The sequence below is a fragment of the Colletes latitarsis genome, chromosome 2 (assembly GCF_051014445.1).
Source record: "Colletes latitarsis isolate SP2378_abdomen chromosome 2, iyColLati1, whole genome shotgun sequence".
NCBI lineage: Eukaryota > Metazoa > Arthropoda > Insecta > Hymenoptera > Colletidae > Colletes > Colletes latitarsis.
Window position 1 is genome coordinate 19,587,604 of NC_135135.1, and position 24,288 is coordinate 19,611,891.

The 24,288-nt window shown below is 34.3% G+C and overlaps 4 protein-coding genes across 13 annotated transcripts in view; 3 read left to right on the forward strand and 1 right to left on the reverse strand.

The window, feature by feature from the left end:
• The window catches only part of LOC143351993 (uncharacterized), a 56,520-nt gene extending 46,648 nt beyond the window's left edge, over window positions 1–9,872 (forward strand). The window contains exons 1-7 of one of the 5 annotated variants that reach the window (XM_076784190.1): window positions 1,087–1,872; window positions 5,423–5,672; window positions 5,733–5,899; window positions 5,977–9,105; window positions 9,214–9,250; window positions 9,327–9,497; window positions 9,749–9,872. In XM_076784190.1, the coding sequence (XP_076640305.1) occupies window positions 5,502–5,672; window positions 5,733–5,899; window positions 5,977–9,105; window positions 9,214–9,250; window positions 9,327–9,497; window positions 9,749–9,778 (3,705 nt within the window). In that variant the 5' untranslated portion in view covers window positions 1,087–1,872; window positions 5,423–5,501 and the 3' untranslated portion in view covers window positions 9,779–9,872. Of the gene's footprint in view, window positions 1–1,086; window positions 1,873–2,350; window positions 2,380–5,422; window positions 5,673–5,732; window positions 5,900–5,976; window positions 9,106–9,213; window positions 9,251–9,326; window positions 9,498–9,748 lie in introns of those variants that run through there. The other 4 variants (XM_076784191.1, XM_076784192.1, XM_076784193.1 and 1 more) reach the window with 4 other exon arrangements.
• LOC143351996 (inositol-tetrakisphosphate 1-kinase) lies at window positions 9,868–12,504 on the forward strand. 2 transcript variants are annotated; one of them, XM_076784202.1, is made up of 5 exons: window positions 9,868–10,508; window positions 10,669–10,767; window positions 10,831–10,990; window positions 11,072–11,208; window positions 11,268–12,504. In XM_076784202.1, exons 1-5 carry the CDS (start codon window positions 10,350–10,352, stop codon window positions 11,853–11,855), a joined length of 1,143 nt encoding a protein of 380 aa, XP_076640317.1. In that variant the 5' UTR covers window positions 9,868–10,349; the 3' UTR covers window positions 11,856–12,504. The 2 variants fall into 2 exon arrangements, with proteins under 2 accessions (XP_076640317.1, XP_076640318.1); XM_076784203.1 differs by having other exon boundaries at window positions 9,874–10,508; window positions 10,831–10,972.
• Window positions 12,498–16,652, reverse strand: Crn (pre-mRNA splicing factor crn). 4 transcript variants are annotated; one of them, XM_076784194.1, is made up of 14 exons: window positions 16,498–16,652; window positions 15,824–16,017; window positions 15,646–15,735; window positions 15,360–15,520; window positions 15,074–15,270; window positions 14,704–15,005; window positions 14,332–14,622; window positions 13,975–14,075; window positions 13,775–13,886; window positions 13,546–13,692; window positions 13,393–13,469; window positions 13,194–13,311; window positions 12,861–13,121; window positions 12,498–12,779 (listed from the first exon to the last, which is right to left on the reverse strand). In XM_076784194.1, exons 2-14 carry the CDS (start codon window positions 15,857–15,859, stop codon window positions 12,606–12,608), a joined length of 2,067 nt encoding a protein of 688 aa, XP_076640309.1. In that variant the 5' UTR covers window positions 15,860–16,017; window positions 16,498–16,652; the 3' UTR covers window positions 12,498–12,605. The 4 variants fall into 4 exon arrangements, with proteins under 4 accessions (XP_076640309.1, XP_076640312.1, XP_076640311.1 ...); XM_076784197.1 differs by having other exon boundaries at window positions 16,348–16,564; XM_076784196.1 differs by having other exon boundaries at window positions 16,296–16,564.
• Window positions 16,653–16,924: 272 nt separating this feature from the next.
• Window positions 16,925–23,928, forward strand: Bbx (bobby sox). Of its 2 annotated transcripts, none has more exons than XM_076784199.1 (8): window positions 16,925–17,311; window positions 19,589–19,789; window positions 19,996–20,451; window positions 20,541–20,728; window positions 20,821–20,943; window positions 21,027–21,134; window positions 21,197–21,501; window positions 21,863–23,928. In XM_076784199.1, the coding sequence occupies exons 1-8, from the start codon at window positions 17,285–17,287 to the stop codon at window positions 21,949–21,951; spliced, it is 1,497 nt and encodes a 498-aa protein (XP_076640314.1). In that variant the 5' UTR covers window positions 16,925–17,284; the 3' UTR covers window positions 21,952–23,928. The 2 variants fall into 2 exon arrangements, with proteins under 2 accessions (XP_076640314.1, XP_076640315.1); XM_076784200.1 differs by having other exon boundaries at window positions 20,824–20,943.
• The last annotated feature ends 360 nt before the right edge of the window (window positions 23,929–24,288 follow it).

Sequence of the window (24,288 nt, forward strand, 5' to 3'; positions counted from 1 at the left end):
AAATTATTTTCGGTTGCGGGGGTCAATTACAATCATTTTTGGTCATTAGACATACCCTCGAAATTCTACCCATTTTCGAGAAAAAAATTCAGTACGGATGAAACTTTAAACGTTAATAACTTTTTAATGAAGCCTCAATCAACAAATTAGTATTCTTGATTTTCGTCTTATTTTGGCCTCTAAAATCTCCCATTAAAATTTTTCCCAGGGGTGGCCGAACACCCTGTATATAATGATTAATAAGTTAGATTCATTAGTAACCTTGGTGCATACTGTTCATAGTCATCAGACATGCTTGGCTTCCAAAACCAGATCAATGCCTGTAAAAAAAAAATGATATCCTCTCCTGAAATTTTATCTTCGGATCAATGAGGCTGAAAAGCAAATGGCGCACACAATGAACCAGAATTCATTCGTAGCGTAACAAAAATAATTTACTGGTTTCATTAATTACGCGTGGAAATATTTCAGTTACAGTCGTTACATTATTTTCTTTGTACCGACATATTAAAGAAATTATTTATTGAATATTTTCCAACGTGTAGTTAGGATTGAGATCAATGAATTACGTTTCTCACGTTACGAATGAATTGTAGACCACTTTGTGCAGTTGAGAAAGAAAAATTTCCCACCGATGGCTACGGAGCGATCTTGCTTAATTTGAACCTGATTTTCATCTGGAGTGATTATTGCACACCTCTTTAAGTCGAAGTTTCATTCATTTCCCTTTGTAAATACTCGACGAATAAAAAATAAACACAACCCAACTCGTAATTACTCAGTACAGTTATCTATTAGACCTCTACGACTCAAATTTATGTGTCATGTCGACATTTGTTCAAATTACAACGTGTGAGACATAGAAATATTCGATAATTGAATAGTTATTTTACAGCATTCTTAATTAAAGTAGTCATTTACAATTTTACAAGTGCCAGGGTTCTTTCATCGTAAACAATATTGCAACACGTTGTAAGATTAAAGTGCTGGTCGCCAGTGACGGGGCAAACAACGTGTTAACGCGATTAAAAATTCTCCTATGCAAATTTTTACGTCACCGACCGCGCATCGATCGGCGTGCCACCGAAAGTACGTATACGCGACGCGTAGTCTGGTCACAACACTCGGCGAAGCTCTCGGGCTTCGGAAGACTTCCTGAACTTTGAAAATCAATGCCAATGTTCAGCTGTTGTGTGATAGGTGGGCCAAAGAGAGAGAAACAGGGGAGCTCGAGAGCAGCGCCACGGCGGGGGGCAGGGTGAAACGGGAAAAGCAGCATATTGATCTGTCTCTTCCAGACGGCTCGAATGCCAGCCACGCTTCGCTGTCTGCGCAACGGGTTTGCGCTTAAAGCGGATAGACGTCGTTGAGCAAGAACGTGCCCAATCTACACACACAGCAAATATATCGACGACACCTGCACGAACGCAGCGTGATCGTATTTTCCGATCGTAGAGCGTGTCGATTCTCGGATAATCGTACGATCGCGAAACACGAAGCTGCCGCGGCCGTTTCGAAAGGAATTTCACTGGCGCGTGTTTGGTTCCCTCCATGCCTCGATAACTCAACGTTTACGATTAGTACGTGAGTACCGGCGGAACACGCGCGCCCGTAAACGGACCTTGGAAAATCACGACGGGACGAATTTTTTCGTCTATCGGGAATTGTGTTAAATTCGTGGAACCGTTCGTTTCGAAGAACCTGTGTCCGTTCCATTGTCCGTGCAATGGACGAGAATCCCGGGGAAGTTGACTAACCGTGGGCAGTCTTAAAGGCGATAGGGCTATACTTCGCGATAACTTGAAATCGTAAATGGGTAAAATGTTAGTCGAATGGTAGATGACGACCGAAGCACTTATATGTGAACAGAAGGTGAACAAAATTTTCAGATTTTCCGACCCTTTCCATTGTACGACCAACCATTGCACTTACTAGGTCGGATAATCGAGGAGCTACATATGTACTGCATCGATAGAACCTGAATTACTCTATTACTTCTATTTTATGAAACTGTAGTTGAAACCATCTTAATCTATTGTCATATACACGAACATTCTGATTAATGAAAATTGTTTTCTGAAAGTAGTGAAGCATTTTCATTTTGCCCTAAAGGAACGAACATATTTTGTAGGTTGGAACTCCATGTTTCAAGAAAATGTATTATGGTTCGATGATGGCGCCACTATACTCAGAAATAACGTTTCGCGTAAAAAAAGTAACGAACCATTACAGCATACTGAATAAGAAAGTATTTTGTAACGGATTGTTGCGAGTAAAAGTCCATTTCCAAAGAGTTTTAGCTTCCTTCTATCGCAGCCAACCACGGCAAGCTAGGCCCGTTACATGGGCGGTGAAACTACGAAACTTGCGGAGTTGGTGGTACGTGAATTACGGTATTGCTATAATTAAATAAAATCGGTATAATAGTGGAAAAGAGAGTCGTATGTATATTGCCTCAGGCACCAAAATACGTAGACACTGCCCTGCCTGGGGATCGTATTAGACCAGTGTTTCTCAACATGGAGGCACTTCTGAATACTTTGGAGACAATGAAGTTTTTTGTTAATTTTGTTGTTCGACATATCAACCCCTATCTACTTTATAATATTTTTGGTTTGGAAAACGATCAAACATCGAAAACGTTATAAAATGTAAAATAAAGAAATTGCTTGAATAGTCCGAAATACAAATTAATCTGATAGTTGACCATATTGGATAACCTCAATATTGTTTACTCAAGGTGTTTGGAAACTTTAATTCGTCGGAAGTGTATTAAATTATGCTGTTAAGTGACTCGCCCAGTATGGCGCGATCGTACACTGGTACATCGACTTTAAATGGCGTCGCGAATTACGTACCTTTGACGTATCGTTATTGATCACTGGGGTCCGGAAGCATTAAAGCAGGAAGCACGTTGGAAATGCATCGACGTCACCTTCGACGATTTTCTTATTATAGCTTTCTGTAAAAATATTCGATCGTCTTTTGCCTGCGAAGTATTGATCGCGTTTAATTCTACGAACGGAATAAGGTCTCGAGAAAACAGTAGCACTTTAATACGCTCGAGACTTCGTTATTCGAGAGTTATTACGTTTTTGTTTCTTTTTGTATCGAAGCAAATTTTTGTACACAGACTATTGCTCTCTTTTATTGCATTTCAATCATTCTTATTAAATACAGGGTGTTCGGACACCCCTGGGAAAAATTTTAATGGGGGATTCTAGAGGCCAAAATAAGTAGAAAATCAAGAATACCAATTTGTTGATGGAGGCTTCGTTAAAAAGTTATTAACGTTTAAAGTTCTGCCCGTACTGAATTTTTTTCTCGAAAGTGAGTAGGATTTCGGGGGTATGTGTAATGACCAAAAATGATTGCAATTGACCCCTGCAACCGAAAATAATTTTTTTAGAACGATTGGAAATTTTTTTTTTTCGTCGAAAAAAGGCGCCTAATTAGATTTTCGGTAAGGAATTTTTTTTTCGAAAGTGCGTAGGATTTCGGGGGTATGTGTAATGACCAAAAATGATTGTAATTAACCCCTGCAATCGAAAATAATTTTTTTAGAATGATTTGAAAAATTTTTTTTCCGTCGAAAAATTTCACACCTTTTCGAATTTTTTTGTAGAAAGTGGGTAGGATTTCGGGGGTATGTCTAATAACCAAAAATGCTTGCAATTGACCCCTGCACCTAAAAATAATTTTTCCAAAACGATTCGAAAGTCTTTTTCTTCACTCAAAACTTTCAGCACTTACTCGAATTTTTTTTTAGAAAGTGGGTAGGATTTCGAGGGTATGTGTATTCACCAAAAATGATTGTAATTGACCCCCGCAACCAAAAATAATTTTTCCAGAACGATTTGAAATTTTTGAATTTAATTGTTAATAACTTTATAACGAAGCCTCTATCAACAAATTGATATTCTTGATTTTCGTCTTATTTTGACCTCTAGAATCCTCCATTAAAATTTTTACCAGTGGTGGCCGAACACCCTGTATTACGTGAATATTTATGAAAATAAAATATATCTAAAATACGTAAATGCGTAAGAGGCGAGGTTCTTTGTCATTTTACAATCTGAAAGATTATTTATATTAGTCTATACTCGAATTCATGACTTTCGATTCAGCGATTCACCGACGTTTCGCAAACGTTGCAGCTCGTATCTTCAGGGCTGGAGGCTCTGGGCCCGAGGCCTCGTGTTCTTTTGATTTTGATTGGTCGTTGATGCGGTGCGTTGCATCAACTAATCAGCGAAGTTTTAATAGATTAGCTGATCTAGAACAGCAGACCTCAGACCAGAGTCTCCAATCCTGAAGCTGCGAACTGCAACGTTTGCGAAACGTCGGTGAATCGCTTAATCTAGACGCAGCATTTATTGATGTTACTTTCGGCACGCGCCATGTCTATTCCAGTCATCTTATCGCATGGTGCCATCTGGATGCGCCCATACACTCACTGGCAACTGGAATCCATTGATGTTCTCGTAGACGAAAACTTTAAGCGCCTGTATCTCGAAAACGAAGTTTCAGATTTAAAAACAGTAAAGGACTTTTCGAATTTGCATGTTTCGGCCCATCGTTTTGAAACAGTCTGTATATCAGATAAAACGTTGAATACATTTGCCCTCCACGAGGCTTCGTTTTCGATCAAATAAATATTGAATTTACTTGGGGCACGTTCTCCAAAATTCAATTTAACGAATCTACAGACACTGCTAGCGAACATTTTTTTTTATTGAATTCTCTGTAACAATTTTGGCACTCACGTACCTTTTGAAATTACATTTACAATTTTTTAAATTTTTGCTGAATGATTGTTATTAAATTATATTTCGTCTCATTTCGCGTATGTATCATCGGCGGGTAACCCCGAGATGAAAAACCCTGCCAGTAACGTAGCTGTGCTCGCAGTAAATCTCAAGGAATTCTTTAACAGTTTTAACGTAAAACTACTTTCGCAACCAGGAACACTAACAGCAATTACGAGAAAAAATTCACACCAGTATTATAATATTTGCAACCGAGTCCCCAAGATTGTGCTTTTGAATAAATTGCAAGAGTTCAAGGGGCCTTTCCTTTCACATCTTTGTTTCGTCTTTTATAGTGGCAACTGCGATAAAACTCTTCCTTAACAATTACGTCGTGATCGTGATGTATGTAATACTCACACTTATCATACAAAAGATTAGACGGGACAAGGAAGACATATTTCTCAGGAAGTTCACGAAGCTATCGAAATATTAAAGTCATCGTTTTGAATCATTCTGTTCAACGAATAAAAACATTTCTCTTCCTATGTGACTTTGCATGAAAATCAAATCTTTTTTTCGCCCATTTCATCCCCATTCGTATAATGTATTGAATTTTTTTTTCAAGTACCCGTTACATTTTACTAATAATTAGGACTGTTGTTTTGTTGCAGAAAGAAGCACGATGCTTTAGAATATTTGGATCTGCGCAAGGATCCTGTTCTTCCTACGTCCGCGCCTTGTCGCTCAAAAATGCATTCGCAGTCCACGTGCGATTGTTATTGCAAAAGTCGGATGCCAACAAAGTCCGAGAGGAGTCGTGCCAGACTTCTAACGTCGAAAAGTTCCGTTTCTAGGACGGACACCGTCAGGAGCGCGAAAAAGATTCCAACCACTCCAGCTACCGTTGTCAACGAAGATCAGGTGTTTATTTGCATTTATTTCTCTTTGTAAAGAAATGTGATCTAGTAATTTTGATTGCAGCCTGGCACTAAGAGATCGACCATAACGCTACCGGTTTCTCCTGCCCTCAGTCCGGAAACATCGGCGGTTCTCGAGGACGTGGAGAGATTGGTCAAAGATGCCCAGATTCAAATCAAGGGAATAAACATGGCCGTTAATTCGAATCGCGTTCAAAAAAACGTAAACGCGTGAGTGACCCGTGTTTGTAAAATAAAGAAATTGTCTAGGTGGTCTGTCTTAAATTTTATGTCGACGTTTCTCGTAGATATCCGGACGAAGTGACTCTGGACGATGAAAACGATCAATTGCTGTACGTTCGGGAGCGCGTGGCGCGCAAATTTCAAGAGGCAAACGGTTGGATTTGCACCAATTACGATGATTCTAAAACGCAAGAGGTTTCGAACGAAGGGAGACCGCTCGTTAGACCTAAGAGAACCACGGACTACTCTGCACCAAAATTCAAAATGTCCGAGAAATATTGTGAAGAATTTTCGCCCTACGGAGCGTTATTCGGAAATTCAGGACTCGCGACGCAAATTGCGAACGACGTCGCTGGGGACGATGACAAAACTAAGAACCTTAACGAATCGTCGTGTCAGGAGGCTGGAAAAATTAAAAAGACTAGCACGTTTGCTGTGCAAGTTGGACCGTCTGTGAATATCCAGAGGGGTTTGATAGCGCAAAATTTGGAGAATATTCGGATACCACCGGACCCGTTCTTCATTCAAGAAAGCACGAACGTTGGAACTTACATGCTCTGTCACGATCGCTGGAAAGAAAATGGCTCTTCAGCGCCCAGGGAGAAGTTCGTGAAGATACCCGAGGAGCCTCGACGAATCAATACAAAACCGACGAGCGACAAACAAGCAAGGAAGAACTCGAAACAGGTCAACGAAGGTGGAAAAATCGTCGATTCGTCAGAAATTTCGGAAGGAGACGGCTACGATTTAATAAAAAATAATGGAACGTCGGGGAACTCGGAAAAATTGGACGAAGTTAAGAACGTGACAGCGCCTCTGGAGAACGAGAAAAGTTCGAACGATGTTGCTGTTGGTCCAGACGAAGAATCGAAGGATGATCAAAAGGTGGAATTAGTCGAAATTGTTAAAGAAGAAACAGATAACTTAAGAAAAGCAACTTCTGGAACCAAGAACGACCTGAAGCAGGTACGATTCGAGGAGGAAGTTTTAAAAGAAACGGAACACCCTGTGAAGGCTCAGAATGACGAAACTACAATGTCGGAGCAAGACTTACAAATACCGAAACACGTCGAATCGGAAGATCGCGATGTAGAAGGATTCGATGAGCCTTCGACTTCGAAAGAAATAATTAAAACGCGCTGCAAGCAAGTCCCATCCAGTAAAGAGGCAGAAGACAGTCGTAGGAAGACTTTCAAAAAGGATGAACGCCACAAGATTGTCGATGAACGTTTTGCGAGCATTCTCAGAAAATATCACGTTCAAGAAACAGATTCGACGAACGACAGTTTGATATCCTTGAGTACAAATTCTTCTGCAGAGGGTTTGAAAGAGTCAGAGGATCTAGATAATTTATATTATCCCTCCATAGAGAAGTTAGACAACGTTCTGACCGTGTACGATAAAATAATTAACGACGTTTCTCGATCGACGAGAACCATCGACAAGTTTCTATCGCGACCCGAACTGGAGGAATACCACATTCAGGAGAAATCAACGATGGAAACTAGCGAGTCTCTTGATTTCGAAATATCGAAAAGCCAAGTCGAGAAGACGAGCAGCGTTCATTCTTCGAAAACTAAACTTAACCCAGAGTCGAGAAGAAAGAATCCAATTGCCAAGGAACGACTGCCAGCTGCGAGTAAACGCGTAGATAAAGAATGTCCGCACGGAGCTAAAACTTTGAAACCTGCGCCGACGAGGACGTCAATGCGCGTCAGCAGAGACCAAGATTCAAGGAAACAGTCTACCTCCTCGAGAAGCTTCAAAGTTCCAGTACGAAACGAGTCGAACGAGGAGAGTTCCGAGTCCAACGAGAACGACGAAAGTAATGATAAAATTGCGAGGCACGTCGAAGCAAAAAAATCGTGTTTCAGCGACCAAAGCTCGAATTTAACAGCTTCGTCGGGGAATCCCTTATCCTCGAGCACAGACGTACAAAGTACTAACGACAATGCAGCATCGCAGACGATTTCAAAGTCCATCGTCGACGCCATTGAGGATAGACGTTTAAGGCCACGCATAGCCTCAACGCAAGAGATTGAAAAGATAATTTTGCAGAAAGGTGGTTTCGATGACAAGACGCTGTACGATGTGGTATGCTCCGACATCGTGAAGCGAGGTTTTCCCGAATCAAGGGACCCGAGAAACATGGCGGAACGTTTAATCAATTCCGCCCTGGAGGAAGAGACACGGTTCATCGAAGACAAGATTAAAAACGCTTTCAATGGAAACTGGATCAAGGGTCTGTTGCAGCATTTGCAGAACGATGCACCAACTACTCAAGCGCAGAACTTAGAGCTGTTGATCTCCGAAAATGTGTCGGTAAACGACACAGTATCGGCAAACATCCACGCGGCTGAAACGGCACGCATGAAGTCAGAATTCGAGGAACGAAACATGAAACCCGAGTGTCTCCGAACGGGCGAGAAAGATAACAATTCCAACGAACCTGGCGGTAAAAATGTTGGCCCGGAGCCTAACAATAGTTCCAAAAGTCACTCCTCCGTAGTCGTCGAAGAAGCATCGCACGCAAATTTTGAAGGTTCTTCGGTCAAGGGAACAAGCAGAATTGAAACCAATGTCGAGTCGTTGAAGCAGAGTTCTAGAAAGAGTCCCCCCATACACGTCGTCGATGAACGAACTGAGAATGATGTAAATGGAACAGTTAAAAGTATGGAAGTCGTTGGAACACAGAATATGAATGAAAATGCGAATTCATGGGCGGAACAATCTATTTTAGAACCCATTGGCTCGTCAACGATGCACGAAAATGTTAAAAGCATGCCGTGCAAGGATTCTGTAATTCCCGAAGTAAAAATAGAAAAATCGTTGGAGTTACGTTTGGTTCAGGGTACGACAAAAATCACCGAACAATCGCTTGATAACGTTAGTCGTGCTTCGTCGGCCGACTCTTTGCGCGATTGCGTGTCTCTTGAATCCTCTCCGAGAAACGTTTCGAAAACTTCGTCCAATATGGCGGAACCCACGCGCGAAGATAATGAAATTAAACTGCCGCAAACGAGTAACGCACACGATGATGATCCCAACGGAATAACGAATCAAAAAAATTCGTACTGCGGTAATATATTTGCAAAGGAAAAAATTTTGTCGGACTTGTACGACGATGTGCATAAGAAACTTTTATTTTCTACGATGGAAACGAATTGTCCGAGCGCGGTTGATCAAAATTATAGGTACAGAAACGAATGTTTAATATTTATTATTTAACGTATTACTGCAACGTTTCCTATTCTATGGATATTGCGTATTATTTTTATTCCTGATACTTCTTTGTATTACAGATTGTCCAACAGCGTATCCGCAATAAAATCGAATAAAGTAAGAGAACACTTATTCGGTCAACGTACTGTAATTTAATAATTAAATTCGCGTCAATCACGTTTCATAATTTTAGATCGAAACATTCTCGTCGGACACATCGCGTTCCGAAGGAGAGTTATGTATGCCGAGCTCAGGTTCTTATTCTTTAGGAGAAGTTAAGATATTAAATACAGACGGACGTGACAGTAGCGTTACAATTATGATCACAAAAGAAATGTTGAATTCCTGGAACGAATCTTCGAAGGCAAGTACAATAATTCCGATAATGAATAAGAGATAAGCTACTTCTGACGTGTTTTTTTTGTTCATTAGAAATTATTTATACAAAGTTTCTTTGGAATAAAACAATTTTATTTATTCTTCATAAAGCAATCATGACATTCTTGATATAAATGGAGAGTTTAGATTAGAAAAAAAGTCAGTGTAATATTTAGTTCTTTAACACGAGCAATATTTTTTAATCGTGCTTACGTTTCTCGATTTATTTATTTTTAGTCCTTGATACAAAGCATGGGAGAAATTTAAAGTTGCTGATTTGACGGAAAACGCGCCATCCAGAATATGTTGGCACGAAGTATATTGTAATTACCATTGCAACTGAAAATGCAGCGACGGTGACGTATATTCCGTAACTATCGTGCTTCCAAATGAACAGTAAAAAATGTTTAGTAATAGCGCTGATACATAGTAAACATTATTATAGGTGTAAGCAATGATGTCATATACCTAAATATTACAACGGTTGTGTAATTAAGCAAAAGTAATAAAACTATGTATAGAATGTGATTGTCGGTATTACCTCGATAACCTATGATTGTACGTTGTGCATTTTAAAGAAAATGAAGAAAGGCATATTCGCAGGCAAAGTTTAAATATACGAAAATAAATATACTCTAAATCCGAGTGTAAAACGCATGAAAATCAGAAGAACGCGATAGTACGTAGTGTGAAGGATGTTTTTTTAAATGTCACAAACATAACCTTACATTTCGGCAAAAATATGAAACTACTTAACATACGATTCACGTAGATAACACGTTACTAAAATACAGTTTATTCGAGGAATTCAATAAAATAATGTACTCTACACGTTTTAATGGATAAAATTTATATTTCACGTAAGGATACAGTATCTAGAAAAAAAATGTGCGACAAGTATGTCATTGGTTATTCGATATCCGAGAAAAAGCGACAGAAATTTAATTTGAACGATTTTTATAATCTTTGCGAATCCGAAGGGTTCCTACTAAAGATGGTAAATAATTTTTCTACTTTTTTTCAATTACTATCACTTAGATACGTTGTGTAAAGTGTCATAATAGTACGAGGTTATGTATATAAATTCCTTTTGTTGAATTTTATAACACCTGCATAGTATGTAATGATATATTTTGAGGCTAATGCATTGGTTTCAGATTGATATAAACTCTGATCTTGAGTCTCAGGGACCACTTCATGTTTTTATATATAAAGTGACAGATAAATTAGCATATGCAGAAAATGGAGACCAAAATGTACGATAAAATTTTCCATATTTGTTATAATTAGAACAATTGAAATTGTAATTTCTGTTCTAGGCTAAAGCAATCATTTCAAGAATTCAAGAGTACTGTTGCCAACATCCTGAGATAATAGTTATTGACCCTTTGGATAATCTTAAGGTTTTAATAAATCGTTATAAATCGTACAAACTCATACAGGAGCATGTACAATTTAATGGTAGCCAAGAAAAGCATTGTACTTGATATAATTTTAGTAGTAGGAAACGATAGATATGAATTATAACGATCCCTTCCAATGTGCATATTTATTTTTCAGATGTATTTACTCCAAAGTTTGTAGAAATTAAAAGTAAAAACATTGTTGAGAATATGTCACTGTTAAAAAAGGCAAATATTAAATTTCCGTTACTTTGCAAACCACTTATTGCTCAGGGCTGCAGCGATGCACACAAGGTAAATATTTATGTTAGAAGAATGTAGGCAGAAAGTGTACCATAAATATATATTTTTAGATGATGATAATTTTCGATGAACGGGGTTTAAATGATTGTCAACCACCTTGCGTTGCACAGGAGTTTATCAATCATAATGCAATTGTCTATAAAATATTCATTGTCGGCGAACATTATCATGTAGATGAGAGACCCAGTTTCAAGAATTTTTATGAAGAAGACTGTACCGCATTAAACACGATATTTTTTAATTCAGTTGATATATTTAAGAGTGATTCTCGTTCCAAATGGTCCATTCTATCAGAAGAAGACATTCCACCAACAGTAAAACCAAAACATGAAATATTTGAAAAGATTGTTAAGAAAGTTACAAAACTCTTTGGGCTTGTTTTGATTGGTGTTGACGTTGTTATTGAGAACCACACTGGCAAATATGCAATTATAGATGTAAATGTCTTTCCTGGATATGTTGGCTATCCAAACTTTTTTGAACATTTAATAGGATGCATTAAGAAGTTGTTAGTCGAAAGAAGAGATGTGCAGCAAAATTCTAAAGGGTATACATTAAAAAAGTGTTTAAGCGACGATTTGGATTCCGGTTTTGAAAGCGATGAAAAGAAGAAATATTCTACAAAAACAAATAAATAATATAAATAACGGATATATTAAAAGGATGAATAACTATATCAGATTGATAACCCAATTTACTATATTCTAACAAGTACAAAGAAGTATTGTTTGAAAAAATAATTCATACTTTTTTTTTTGTAATAATGACTTCATTCATTCTTCAGTCTTTGAAGGCACTTTAAACTTTTGTTACAAATTTGCGTTTTACATTCAGAAGTATTTATGTCTTTTTTTACGTTTTTGGTTTACTTTGCTTTCTTGATATTATAGCTATCGTAGGAGATTAAATCGATTTATTGACTACATCGACATTTTTTAAACGAATTGTAGTAAGGAACATATGACTGCCAAAAAAGTACTTTTCACTTATATACTATACTTGCAATGGTTGACAAAAACCTCGAGAATATATGCAAAAGAAATTTACACTTTCATAGCAAAGTATAAAAAATGTACATCAAAATTATGATAAAGACATTAAAAATACATAATAACATAGTTATTATATAATGTAACATACATTTTTTATTTAATTGACCCCAGCTTTAAGTTTGTTACCGATACGTAAAATTCGCAAGTACAAATATTGTGTACAACAAAACAAAAATAATAAGTGCTGATTATACTGTGAAATATTCTAAATAAAATTTTTTTTTTAAAGTTTAAATCGTATTTATTCATTTTATATGCAGAATATAAAAGGTAAATATTGATTTATTTACAATAAGAATACACAACAATCTTTACATTTAAAAATATAATTAAGTTTTAACTGTTGGATTCTAATTGATTGATATTTGCGCTTGGGTTAGTTTCACTTTTCTCAGTCAGTTCTTTTTGTTTCATCCAAGCCTTGGCAGATGCCAAAAATTTGAGATTTGGCCTTTGAGACTCATCTTCTGGGAAAACAAAATCAAATACTTCTTCCCAACCATCATCTCTCTAAAAAGAAATAGAAGAAATAAATATGGTAAATATTTACATTTTTTATTACAAAAAATATATTATTAGCAAATAATTTACCCCGTCTTCTCCAACAATACGTCTTATACGTTTAATTCGTCGAGGCATTTTTTCTATAATTTTAGCTCGAGTATCGTCATCTCCTTTCTCGTTTTCGAAATCTCTCCATGCTTCTAGAAGCAATGCTCTACTTTCTTTGTCTCCATTTGATCTAAGAGCATCATTTCCGCGTTCGAAGATTGTTCTTGCCAAAACAACATTGTCAAGAGCATCTTCTGATGTTGTATTCGCCAATTCAAATTTAGCATATGCAATCCAGACCTAAATAATGTATGTCGTATTCAATAATACTCAATGTCATAATTCAAGGTTTAGTGCAATTATCGAACTCACTTTAACGTGAAGCGTACGTTCTAATAACCTCTCAAATAACTGTCTCGCATTGTCTGTTTCGTCTTGTGCTATTTCGAAGTCGATATACGATTTCCACAAAAGTTCAGGCATATCTAACCTACAAATTTAAAATAAATATATTGGACGAGAGTATAATAGACCATATAAATTAAGAAATATTTAATTTCAAATAGTTTACCTTGGTTGTGATATAGCTAATTCATAAATAGCTCGCGCACGTTCCACATCACCTAAAAGTGTTTCCAATTCTGCAAACTGTACAGAAAGTTTTCAATGAGTACATAACAATTGCTGAAATTGTAACAAACAGTGAATTGTCTGCTTTACATACTTTCATCCACGTCGTACAATTCTCTGGACCAAATTCGAGAAACTTTTGATACAAAATTCTACACCTATCAAATTCTCTCAATTGTATTTCCAAATCAATATACCCGCGGTATAATTTGTCTCTAGGACAAATACCCAATGACATACCCTGAAACAATTTTAAATAAAATTATTTATGCTAGAGAAAATGAATAATCTATGATGAAATAAATATTTAATTGAATACGTACTAATGTTTTCCTAGCTGCAGTTAAATTCTTTTGTCTTATTTCAAAATATGCATACAGTAACCAAATTTTCGAAAAAGTAAAATGTTTGTGAGGAATTAGTTCTAAACATGCCCTAAAAAGATATATTATTTAATCTATCATCAAATTATTTATAACTGTATAAATCATTGTTTCAGGTTTGTAGAAGAAACATTAATTACCTGTAGACCTGTCGACATCTTTCCATATCTTCGGTATCGAGTTCCTCAAAAAGAGCATAATTTATCCAAAGATAAATATATCTCCTCCAAAATTGTTTTTCCTGTAAGGTATATCAACTTAAAATTTTCTATACTAATACAAAATACGTAAATAGGGGCGAATTCAGAGGAAAGACGAACTTAATTAGATTACTATCAAATAAAAATATCAATGAATAAATTATAAACAATTTTGAAATTGTGAAAACATAGGTTCAAAAATATATTTCAGTATAATTGCTAAGCAAGGCTTCTACATTTACCCCTGTACGTACGATACTAAATTATAAGTATAAAATTGCATGAAATGTCTCTTACTTTAGTTGGAGGTACATTAGCTATCGCGCGTTCATACGTTTCTCTAATAACGTCTACGTTTCCTTCAGACTCCACTAATCTCAAATAGTCAAACCAGGCATCATAATTAGAAGGATTCTCTTTTACTTCCTGTTCATACTGGTATTTCCGTTTGCTTACAATTACGTCCTCGATGCCTGAACGATCTCCATACTTCTTTTCATGTATAGTATATGCTTTATAAATTTCTTGTGTCTTTTCTTTTGGAATGTGATCTAACGCATATTTGTAAATTACTCTAGCTCGATCATGCTATAAAAAAATATATTATCTAGAATAAGTAATATAATACGCATTCTACATTGAAACTAAACAATTTCACGTAATACTTACTTCTCTTTGACCTTCTTCAAACTTTGCAAATGCAATAAATAATTTCTCGTCTAAACTTTCATCGCCATAAAAATTAATGGCACGTTCATAAACATTACGAGCTCCATTAATAAAGCCATGGGATTCTTCGAATCGTGCATACTTAATCCAATGCTTAACGTCAGGATGAACCATCACAAAACGTTCATAAATTTGTCTAGCTCTTTGTATTTCTTTGTACCTCAATTCGAACTTAATATAGGTTTGCCAAGCCTGTTCATCAGGCTCCCATTCCATCCATCTTTCGAATACTTGACGCGCTCCTAAATGAATCTTTCTAATTAACAATTCTTTTTTATACATCTAAAATTCGTGAATACTAAAACTTTACCAGCAATATTTTCCAACATTTCTTCCATGTAAGTATATTTGTACCAAAATTGATTTGCTCTAGGTAATATGGTAACAGCACGATCCCACAAATTTCTGGCATGATTTACTTGACGATTTCGCATTTCCATCTCCGTGTATTTTAGCCATAATGTAATATTTCTGTGATCAACGTCTAATGCACGTTCGTATATAGACCTGAAATGTTATTTATTTTTTTATCAGCAGAAGTTCAATTGCCTTTTACTATATAATTATAACACAAAATTTAATCATATGCATTGTACCGTGCTCTTTGTATCTGTTTTTGGCTTTCTTCCCACTGAGCATATTTTATCCAGTTTGAAATCACCATGCGATTTTTACGAATATTGTCTTCAAAAGCTTTGCGCTTCCGATGTTGATAATCTGCTAACTCATGGGGATCAGAAATTTTTTGTTTCGGTGGCTGAAAGGAAATATTTTTATTACAAATCATTCTTATCTTGCACGTAGAATTATAGTTCATAAGAAATATATAATTATAAATTGGAACAAGGTCTTCAACCAATATAGATTTCAAAGTATTCTTACTGGTGGTAAGATTTCAAGGTCTCTTTCTTTAGCTTCTCGCAATAGCTGTTCTGCTGTTATTTGAATTTCAGCAGGTGCTTTATTTTTAACCTGTAATAAAAATTATATCAATAACATTATATTGTAAAGAAATATCAATTGTACATTAAGAAATATGCAAGAATGGTAAATTAAATACCTTTGCCACTTTTGGCATTTTCTGAGATTTCTCCATGATGTTCGATTTAATTTGTCTTTAAATACGCAAAATAATACAGATAAATTATCAAACAAACACAGAATAATTCACAAGCTTTCCTGTGGTCCTATTTTAACTTGCACATTTTAGCAAAGAAACAACCGTTACTTGCACAAAATTACTTCAACCTGAAACTGAATAACCATAATATTATTCATTATTGCTCTTTTACATTGTACATACAGTCAGTCTCAGAGGCATTCGTGCTCTCATCATTTAAAAAAGTAATTTGTCAATGAAAATGTCAAATTCAATTTTCTTAAAATTTAAAGTAAATAATCTTAAACGCAGTAAATGATTTCAACAAATTTCTTTTATAAATAGTGAAGGTAGACTCACTGTAAATTTTTTTTAAGCCTTAAAACGTTTCGTAGTAAACAGATATGAAATACGAAGGTTAGGTAAAACTAACCTATGCACTGTAACGAAACACTTTATTATGCTAATGGTTATTTTATACTGACTTTTCATTGAACTTCATTCTAATGTAACTGTCAAGGCAACTACCCTTTCAATGTTTTTACAATGATTTTACACAATTACTGTTATTATTCAAGAAATCAGTATCAAAATATTTATAGATCCGTATAGAAAAAATAATATTTTATGCTCACAGATCGTAAATCATGCATTAATTCTTCCTTTAAAATTGCTTCGTTTAAAGTTTGGTTTTAGTTTCAAGTTGCACGTTTTATAAAATTACAAAGTAATACGTTCGATTATGTTAGATTCGTTCAGTAACTTTCATATGGTTTCATTGTTGACACTGTAGTACGACATACGCGCGAACCGTGTACTTTTTTGAACCCGATGCATACAGGATGCTGAAAATGGATAACATTAACGTGTTGTTTTTTTAACGTGTATACAGAATTTGTACTACGCGAAACAAGGATTCGGTGCCCGTGAAAGAGATCTAAAATTAATAAGGGATCGAGGTAACGAAGAATTTGTTGGTTATTTCAAGGTAATCCCCTCGAAGTGAAAACAAGCGCGTGATTGGTTTTAATAGTGACGTTTGTAGATTTGTGACGTTTGCACAAGGAACAGTTTATGTTTAATTGCAAACATAAAATTGTTAGGATGACAGTACTTGTACGATCCGAGTACAGTGCGGTTTGAAGTATCTATGAAATTAGTGATTGAGTCAGAGCACGATAAAAGATAGCGAGAATTCTGACGAGAATTTTCTTTTACGTGTGGGCTGTATAAAACAACCGTATATGAACGCGTCGAAGCGAGAGAAAGATAGAAATAGCACGTAAAGAAGGAGAGGTTAATTCGTGCACAGAAAAGAGCCAGAGAAAGAAAGCAAGAGCATAGAAGAAAAGAGAGGGCAGTCAGTGCCGAAGCTTTATCTTTATTATGCGCCGCTGAGTGAATTGTCAAGTGAAATCAGAAATGGCTGCCAACGAGCAACAACGGAAGGTGAGTAGGGAGAAATACATTGTATTTTTCTCGAATCGCGAATGACTTTTCGATACGCTCGAATAAACAACAGATTCGTAACATTGTCGAAAGATAAGCACGTCATTCCGAACGATTAAACGCATGATCCATTCACAATGATTTCGTGTCAAAAAACGGGATTTACACAATAACTCGGGATCAGTCATACTAAAAGTAACAACGACGTCTTCGCTTTAGTTCTGCGTTGATAAATATTCGACAGTGAGAGGGACTAAAAAGTGGATAGCACGAAGAAGTAGTCCCGTTTCGCGTAAACAGGAATTTTTCAAAGAGACATTTTACTTCATTCAAATATTTGCCAGATCATCGATGCATAAAAAGACATGTACATTGCTGTATGCAGTATTTACATTCGTACAAGCAGCTGTCAGTATACGATCGGAAAGGTGTCATGAAATTCTACGAAAAATATGCAACGTACGATTCCCTTCGACGTTCAGTTCGCATGAGATGTTAAATAAGTTTTTTAAAAACGTCAAAAGCTCGTACGAATTTGACAGGGATTGTACGACTTGGACGATCAACGTATAATAGCATTAACGAAAGCTGCAACGTATAACAAGCTGCATGCTAACAATTTTTTTATAATATTTCTTTCATAATCTTTCGGTTGACTTTCGAATCGACGATTTTGCTCGGAAATAAATCGAAATTAATACAAAATTACGACGTTCGGTAGAAATACTCTGGACTTTGTGCGCTCGATGTAATTAGACAGAATACGAAAATTAACATATGCCTGTTATGACGACAGATATCTGTATTTCATTTTTCGACAAAATCGACCAGCTCTTGTTACCAATTTCAATAGCGTATTGTCGTCGGTGTAATTGCGAGGTATTTCGGGAATACGGCGAACGTTTCGTTCTTCGGACATTTAATTCTACCAAATCAAGCGTTTGTAAATCATTCTTGTCGTTGTACCATAAATAGACATGACTTTTTCCTCAAATTTATCATGGAACGGGATCTGTTTTTTGGAAATATTGTTTTTCATAAACGTCGCGTAGTAGTCGAATACCATTATTTTCGACAATTTGTAAATGCTGCTTCAGTTTACATTCGATTTCATAATGTTGCACGAAATATAAATTATTACATTTACCGTACGTTGTTTCGCAATAAAGTTGACTTATCAGGAAGGTAAAAATATTGAAACGATAAGTATGTATAACGAAAAGGCTGTTCTCGACCGAAACTAATATTTTTCTTTTATTTTCTGCTTATACGTATGCGTGTATTACTTATGTATGCGATCTCCGTCATGTTCGTGCGTTGATTCACTTTACATTTTGCGATTACTTGTATAACATTTAATTAAGTATGGAGGTGAATAGAGCACTACTTATAGCATTAAGAACAGGGAATACTTTAAGAAATACATTTTATTCGATTGTGCACGTTACAATAAATTATTGATCAGGAAATTATTGTACATTTTTTTTTTTTTTTTTTTTGTATAAAATTAATTTACCTTGTACATAACGATGAACGATTTGCATAATTTTTTTATTTCAACATTATGCAGACGAAATAAGATTTAAAAAAATATTTATTATGTATTAGTTGAAATATAACATTAGCCAATTTTGATAAATGTTTTGTTACAACAGTATTATTAAGGAAAAGTTAAATAGATTCTATGCTAGTTACTAAAAAAATATGTAGTTTGTAATATTAATATGTTAAAGTATATTTTTTAAACTGTGTTTAATATAAGTAATAGATTTTAATGGATTATCATTACATATAAATATCCATGTAAGCATATGTGACCTTAGAAACTGTCAAGGTATGTGATTTTAAGGCTTCACAAATGCTATAACATGATCATATATTGTTGTGTCGTAACAATTAATAAAAGCATATTTTATGTACTTGCAGTTTTTTGTACATTGTTATTTAACACTACAATTTTTACATTCAACGAAAAGAATTTGTAAACTATTAAATATTATACATGTGATATATAAGTTTTACTTATACAATATTACTGTTTATGTATATTAAGTTCTAAATATTCTGATTTTGAAGCTTTTTCAAACTTTGCTATAAAATGCTAATACTTTGTGTACATGTAACATTATAACACTATTTCACAGTATAAAAAATATACTTTTAAAAAACAATTCCATTTTTTCTTTTTATTTTGTTCGAGTATCATTATTGATAAGTTGTACGTTCTTGCAAGCATTTAATAAAATTATAAATTTATACAACTGGATTGATAATTAGGAACCACGGGAGTTAAGAGAACCAGCCCACCATGCAAGGAGACCGATGAATGCATTTCTCATTTTTTGTAAACGACATCGTGGTTCAGTGCGGTCTGGTTTCCCACATTTAGAAAATCGGGCAGTCACAAGGGTTCTTGGTGAATGGTGGGCCACTCTTCATCCAGACCAAAAGCGTTCTTATACAAATTTAGCACAGGAGGTAAATTACTTGTAACATAAAAGAACTAAATGTTATGTTGGCGATCATATATCGATGTAATTTGATATAGTGTGTTATGGACCTTCAAAGTTTATTTTTTTTAATATTTTGTAAATTCTTGTTAATAATTAATATAATATATTACATACATTAAAATATTTGTAATCAGATTTCAAGAAAATAATACCATTTTAATTATCTTTCAGTACAAAGATGCATTTTTAAATGCAAATCCTGATTTTAAATGGTACAAATTACCAGCACCTCCTTTACGCACTTTGAATACTAGGCCTACGAATAAAAAAGCAGAAACAATCTCTAGCGAGCAAAATGTAGAGAAAATCAAAACTGAGAACGAGTCTTCCAATTATTCAAAATCCGATGAGCGAGATGGACAATCAATTCAACCGGGTAAATTAGCCGATGAATCCCAGATTGGTGGCCTCAGTTCTTTATTTACACCTCAGAAAACACAAATAGCAGATGAGCAGATGATTGTCAATTGTTCTATGATTGACAGTGACAGTGAAGTTCCAGAAACTCCTAAAAAAAAGTATCCAGACTTACCTCTTTCACTTGATGATAAAAGGGAATGTAAAGTTGACCTTTTTGACGCAAAAAAAAGGATAAAATCTGAATCAAACAACAATGAACAACAATATGTAAGAAAACCTTTCCTTAAGTATATTTAGATAATTTAAATGCTTATTCTATGCATTGCCATATATCTAATGTTATTAATCACATTTAGGATATAGAAGATGAGAAACCAGAGATAAATAATTTTTTGACGACAAATATGTCTTCTGAGGAAAGTAATTTTAAAAGCGAACGTACGTGCAAAGGTTTACGTTATCAGAAATTTCTTGCCGAACAAATGAAAAATATCGGTTCATCGGGACAGCAACCTAAGCGAAGACGGCAAACTGGTAATCGTAGGTAAATAAGTATATTTCATTAAACTCGTATTTAGTGTCAAATATTAATATATTGTTCAAATCGTAATCTGTTTTTCAAAATGCTTCTGCTAGCAGCGATGGTCAAACAAGCGAGAGAAGAAATTCTATTTCATCAAACGTCAGTGAGAAAACAGATTCATTGAGTAGCGAAGGTGGAAATAGTTCTCGAGGTGAATTGGAACATCTTGCAGAAAGGTAATTAAATTTTTCTCTTTGTAATAGATGTTCTTAATTATGTGTGTTGTAAAAATGAAATTAAATGGGAATATCGTATTAAGTGCCGAGGGAAATATTGAAGCTTCAAAACCAGAAGACACGGAAACGGAAGGGACAGAAGGAGAATTAGATTTTGGACCTTGGACCGCCCGTAAAAGATTTCGAGCTGAGTAAGTTTGACATTTTTCGTATTTCAAACTATTGTGTGATGAAATATTATTTTTATGTGTAGGGACTTTAATTTAGAAAAGAAAATTGAAGCATTACCATCTTTAAGTTTAGAAGAATTTCAAGAAAAAAAGAAACAGCAACGTACGAAAAAGAAAAAAATTGTACAAAAGTTAACATTAGCTTTGAGTAACAAGAAATATCAAAATAATTTTAACACTAATGATCAAGCAAATAGCCAAAATACGGAAGATGCAGAAAAAGCGCTTCTTGTTGGGAGCCAAAAAAGGAAAGCACGAAAACAGAGTATTACGCGTAACGCGGCAGCTATAAGTGATTTTAAACAAGAAATAGAGGAATCTAATGAATGTAAGTATAACGAAATAAAATGATATAATGTTTATTGAGTTTTATATATTTTATATTATTTATTAGCATTTTATACAAAATTTACAATTGCATTTTTCCATAATATTTATTACAAATATTGATGTATTCTATAATCATTTGCATATCCACTATAAAAACATGAATCCATGTTTCTATCTATGAAGTTATTATTTATGTATGTTACATTTTTAAATTATACAGTTTGTGAATAATTTCAATCTAAAAATTACAAAATTTGTAAACCGTTAACTTCAAATAATATTTATATTTAATTTAAAGTAAATAATTCACGAGTGTATATTTTAAACAAAATTTAATTATTTTGTATAAATATTAATAGCGTGGTGTGCATCGCCGGACTTAGAAGCACTGGCATGTCTTGCAGCAGTTGCCGCCAACAGAACAAAGCTTACCAAACATAATACATAAGATATATTTTTCGATATTTAGCAGTCTTTCGCGATATAACCTTGCGTTGTGCAAGTCAAAATCTTATTCATTTATTTCTTAGTATAATTTCTTATTAGTGGAATTATTGAAATAATTGCTTTGATTGCTGTTAAAACATAATAACGTTTCCAACTGATCAAACATGTATCACGTTAGTATCGTTAATACCTGTGTCGTTAATTGCTGTTAATTATGAATATTAATATTGTGACTGCTATAATTATTTCGCCACTCAACATGTAAAGATGTTTCTTTTATGTTGCATAAATGTCCTACGAACGTGGTCAATGAATGATAGTTTTTTGTATAGTTTATTCAGAAATAATGTTGTTACTATTACATACTGAAGAAAGATTCTAGTTTTCTCTTTTCGTTGTGTGTAATTATTAAAATATTACGTCACACATTCTATACTTGTTAATAAATGCCTGCAGTGCAGATGATAGCCATTTTATCTAATTTGAGAAAATGCTCGCGTATTGATACTGAATGGAAAATTTGCGCAACTTCCATCAAACGTAATATTGTCACATAGGACCTGACTGGGAAAAAAAATTATCGATGAAAGATAGAAAAGGTGCATATAATGAAATATGTTAATGTGTATTATAGGATGATGTTGGCAAAGCAAGGATTGAACTTGTAAATTAATTTTGTTAATATAAAATATTATAAATGCGTTTGAAAAGTAACAGTGCCGTGAACCTTAACAAAGCCGATAAACAGGGCATTTTATCATATCTGTGTGTAGTAATGATAACATGTAATAATTGAAAAGTCACTTGTTACTATTTTTGTTATTGTCATCGGCGTACGTTTTTCTCTATTTCATTATGTTCTGTAAACACTTTATGTACATAGAAATAGGTGCAGTATTATGAAAGATATCCTTCATGATCTGAATATCAAAAAAGGATATAATCAAAATATACATGTATAAATATATATGTATATATATTTATACACATATTCAAGACCACTGTTTATACGTTATACATGCGTACACGTAAACATACGTAAGTAACAATGTAACTTATGCAAGATAGAATATGTAAATTTTATTGTTAGTGAGTGTTTTCTCGTATCAGGAATCGTATGTATACATGTACGTATGTAATTTGATAAGACTACATATATATATATATGAATGTATATTTATAATATTTATATCAACTAACTATTATTTTAGTGTTAAGACCATGAAAATGCGATCCTGTGCTCTGTTTGAGAAAGTAAGGGACTTGTCTGTGATTTTGGCTAAAGGAGTTTTTAATATTTTATATTTTTCTATTCATTTTCTCTCCTTTTTCTTTTTCACATCGTTAAGTTCATTGAAGTCTAACTCCAGACACTGTTAGCGAAATGATAGGAATAACTAATGTTAGTAAATTCCTCTATTATATGGAAGTGAGTATACTGATTACATTTCAAATGTGCCTTGAAGAGATATGAACATAGATATTAAACAATGACCAACAATATATTTTCGATTCGTTTCGCCATTCTAACTGTCTTTTGGCTTTACATTTATACCTTCTACAGTTTCTAATTGTGGTTACGGTACATAACTATACATAGCAAGCCTTTATGGCCAGCGTCCGAATACTCGGATTCTTAAAAGAAAAAAAATTAAGAGAAAGTGTTTCGAATTTTACTGCACAAACATCTATGTACCTAGCTTTAAAAAGTATAATTTACACGAACATATATATATATATATTATATATGTATGTATATATCTGTATATATACATATTTATATATATATATACATACACTGCTATATATATATATGTATATGTATATATACTTGTAACATATTGTATACCATTTATATGAATAATAAAGATATAATATTTTGATGTAAAGTTTAAGTCGTTTGCAACATATTTCGATCGTTTAAAATTATTTTATTCGAGTAGAAAGTACTAAATCGACCCAACAGTTACTCTTTTTCATTAGTTTTCATTCAAATGCAAAATTAAATTATTATAAAACATTTTTATTCGACCTTTTAATAATTTTTAGATCTATATATGTTGCAAATAAATCTACTGACGGAAAATAATTCTTGTTATTACTTGACTTATTAAATTGTGTTAGTATCCTAATAGTAAAGTATATTTACGTTATTTGCGTAATTTTCTAAAAATATAGTTTGATGCTTGTATTTTATTCCGTTTTGTGCGCATGCATACATATTTAATTTTATACTTCTATATTCTATACGATTATACGTAAGGTCAGAATTAAAAATTGCGCGGCTTGTTTTATTCCCGACCTGTGCAACAAAAATAATATTAAGTAATATTTCCCT

Excerpts from the sequence above, each read along its gene's own strand:
- Crn (XM_076784194.1), bottom strand. The coding sequence starts at position 15,859 with ATGGAGAAATCTCAGAAAATGCCAAAAGTGGCAAAG. Across the intron at positions 15,006-15,073 it reads AATGTTGGAAAATATTGCTG|GAGCGCGTCAAGTATTCGAA; the intron begins GTAAAGTTTTAG and ends AGATTCATTTAG. Across the intron at positions 13,887-13,974 it reads AGATGTCGACAGGTCTACAG|GGCATGTTTAGAACTAATTC; the intron begins GTAATTAATGTT and ends ATATCTTTTTAG.
- LOC143351996 (XM_076784202.1), top strand. The coding sequence starts at position 10,350 with ATGGATAAAATTTATATTTCACGTAAGGATACAGTATCTAGAAAAAAA. Across the intron at positions 10,509-10,668 it reads AAGGGTTCCTACTAAAGATG|ATTGATATAAACTCTGATCT; the intron begins GTAAATAATTTT and ends CATTGGTTTCAG. Across the intron at positions 11,209-11,267 it reads GCTGCAGCGATGCACACAAG|ATGATGATAATTTTCGATGA; the intron begins GTAAATATTTAT and ends ATATATTTTTAG.
- Bbx (XM_076784199.1), top strand. The coding sequence starts at position 17,285 with ATGGCTGCCAACGAGCAACAACGGAAG. Across the intron at positions 19,790-19,995 it reads ATACAAATTTAGCACAGGAG|TACAAAGATGCATTTTTAAA; the intron begins GTAAATTACTTG and ends ATTATCTTTCAG. Across the intron at positions 21,135-21,196 it reads CGTAAAAGATTTCGAGCTGA|GGACTTTAATTTAGAAAAGA; the intron begins GTAAGTTTGACA and ends TTTTATGTGTAG.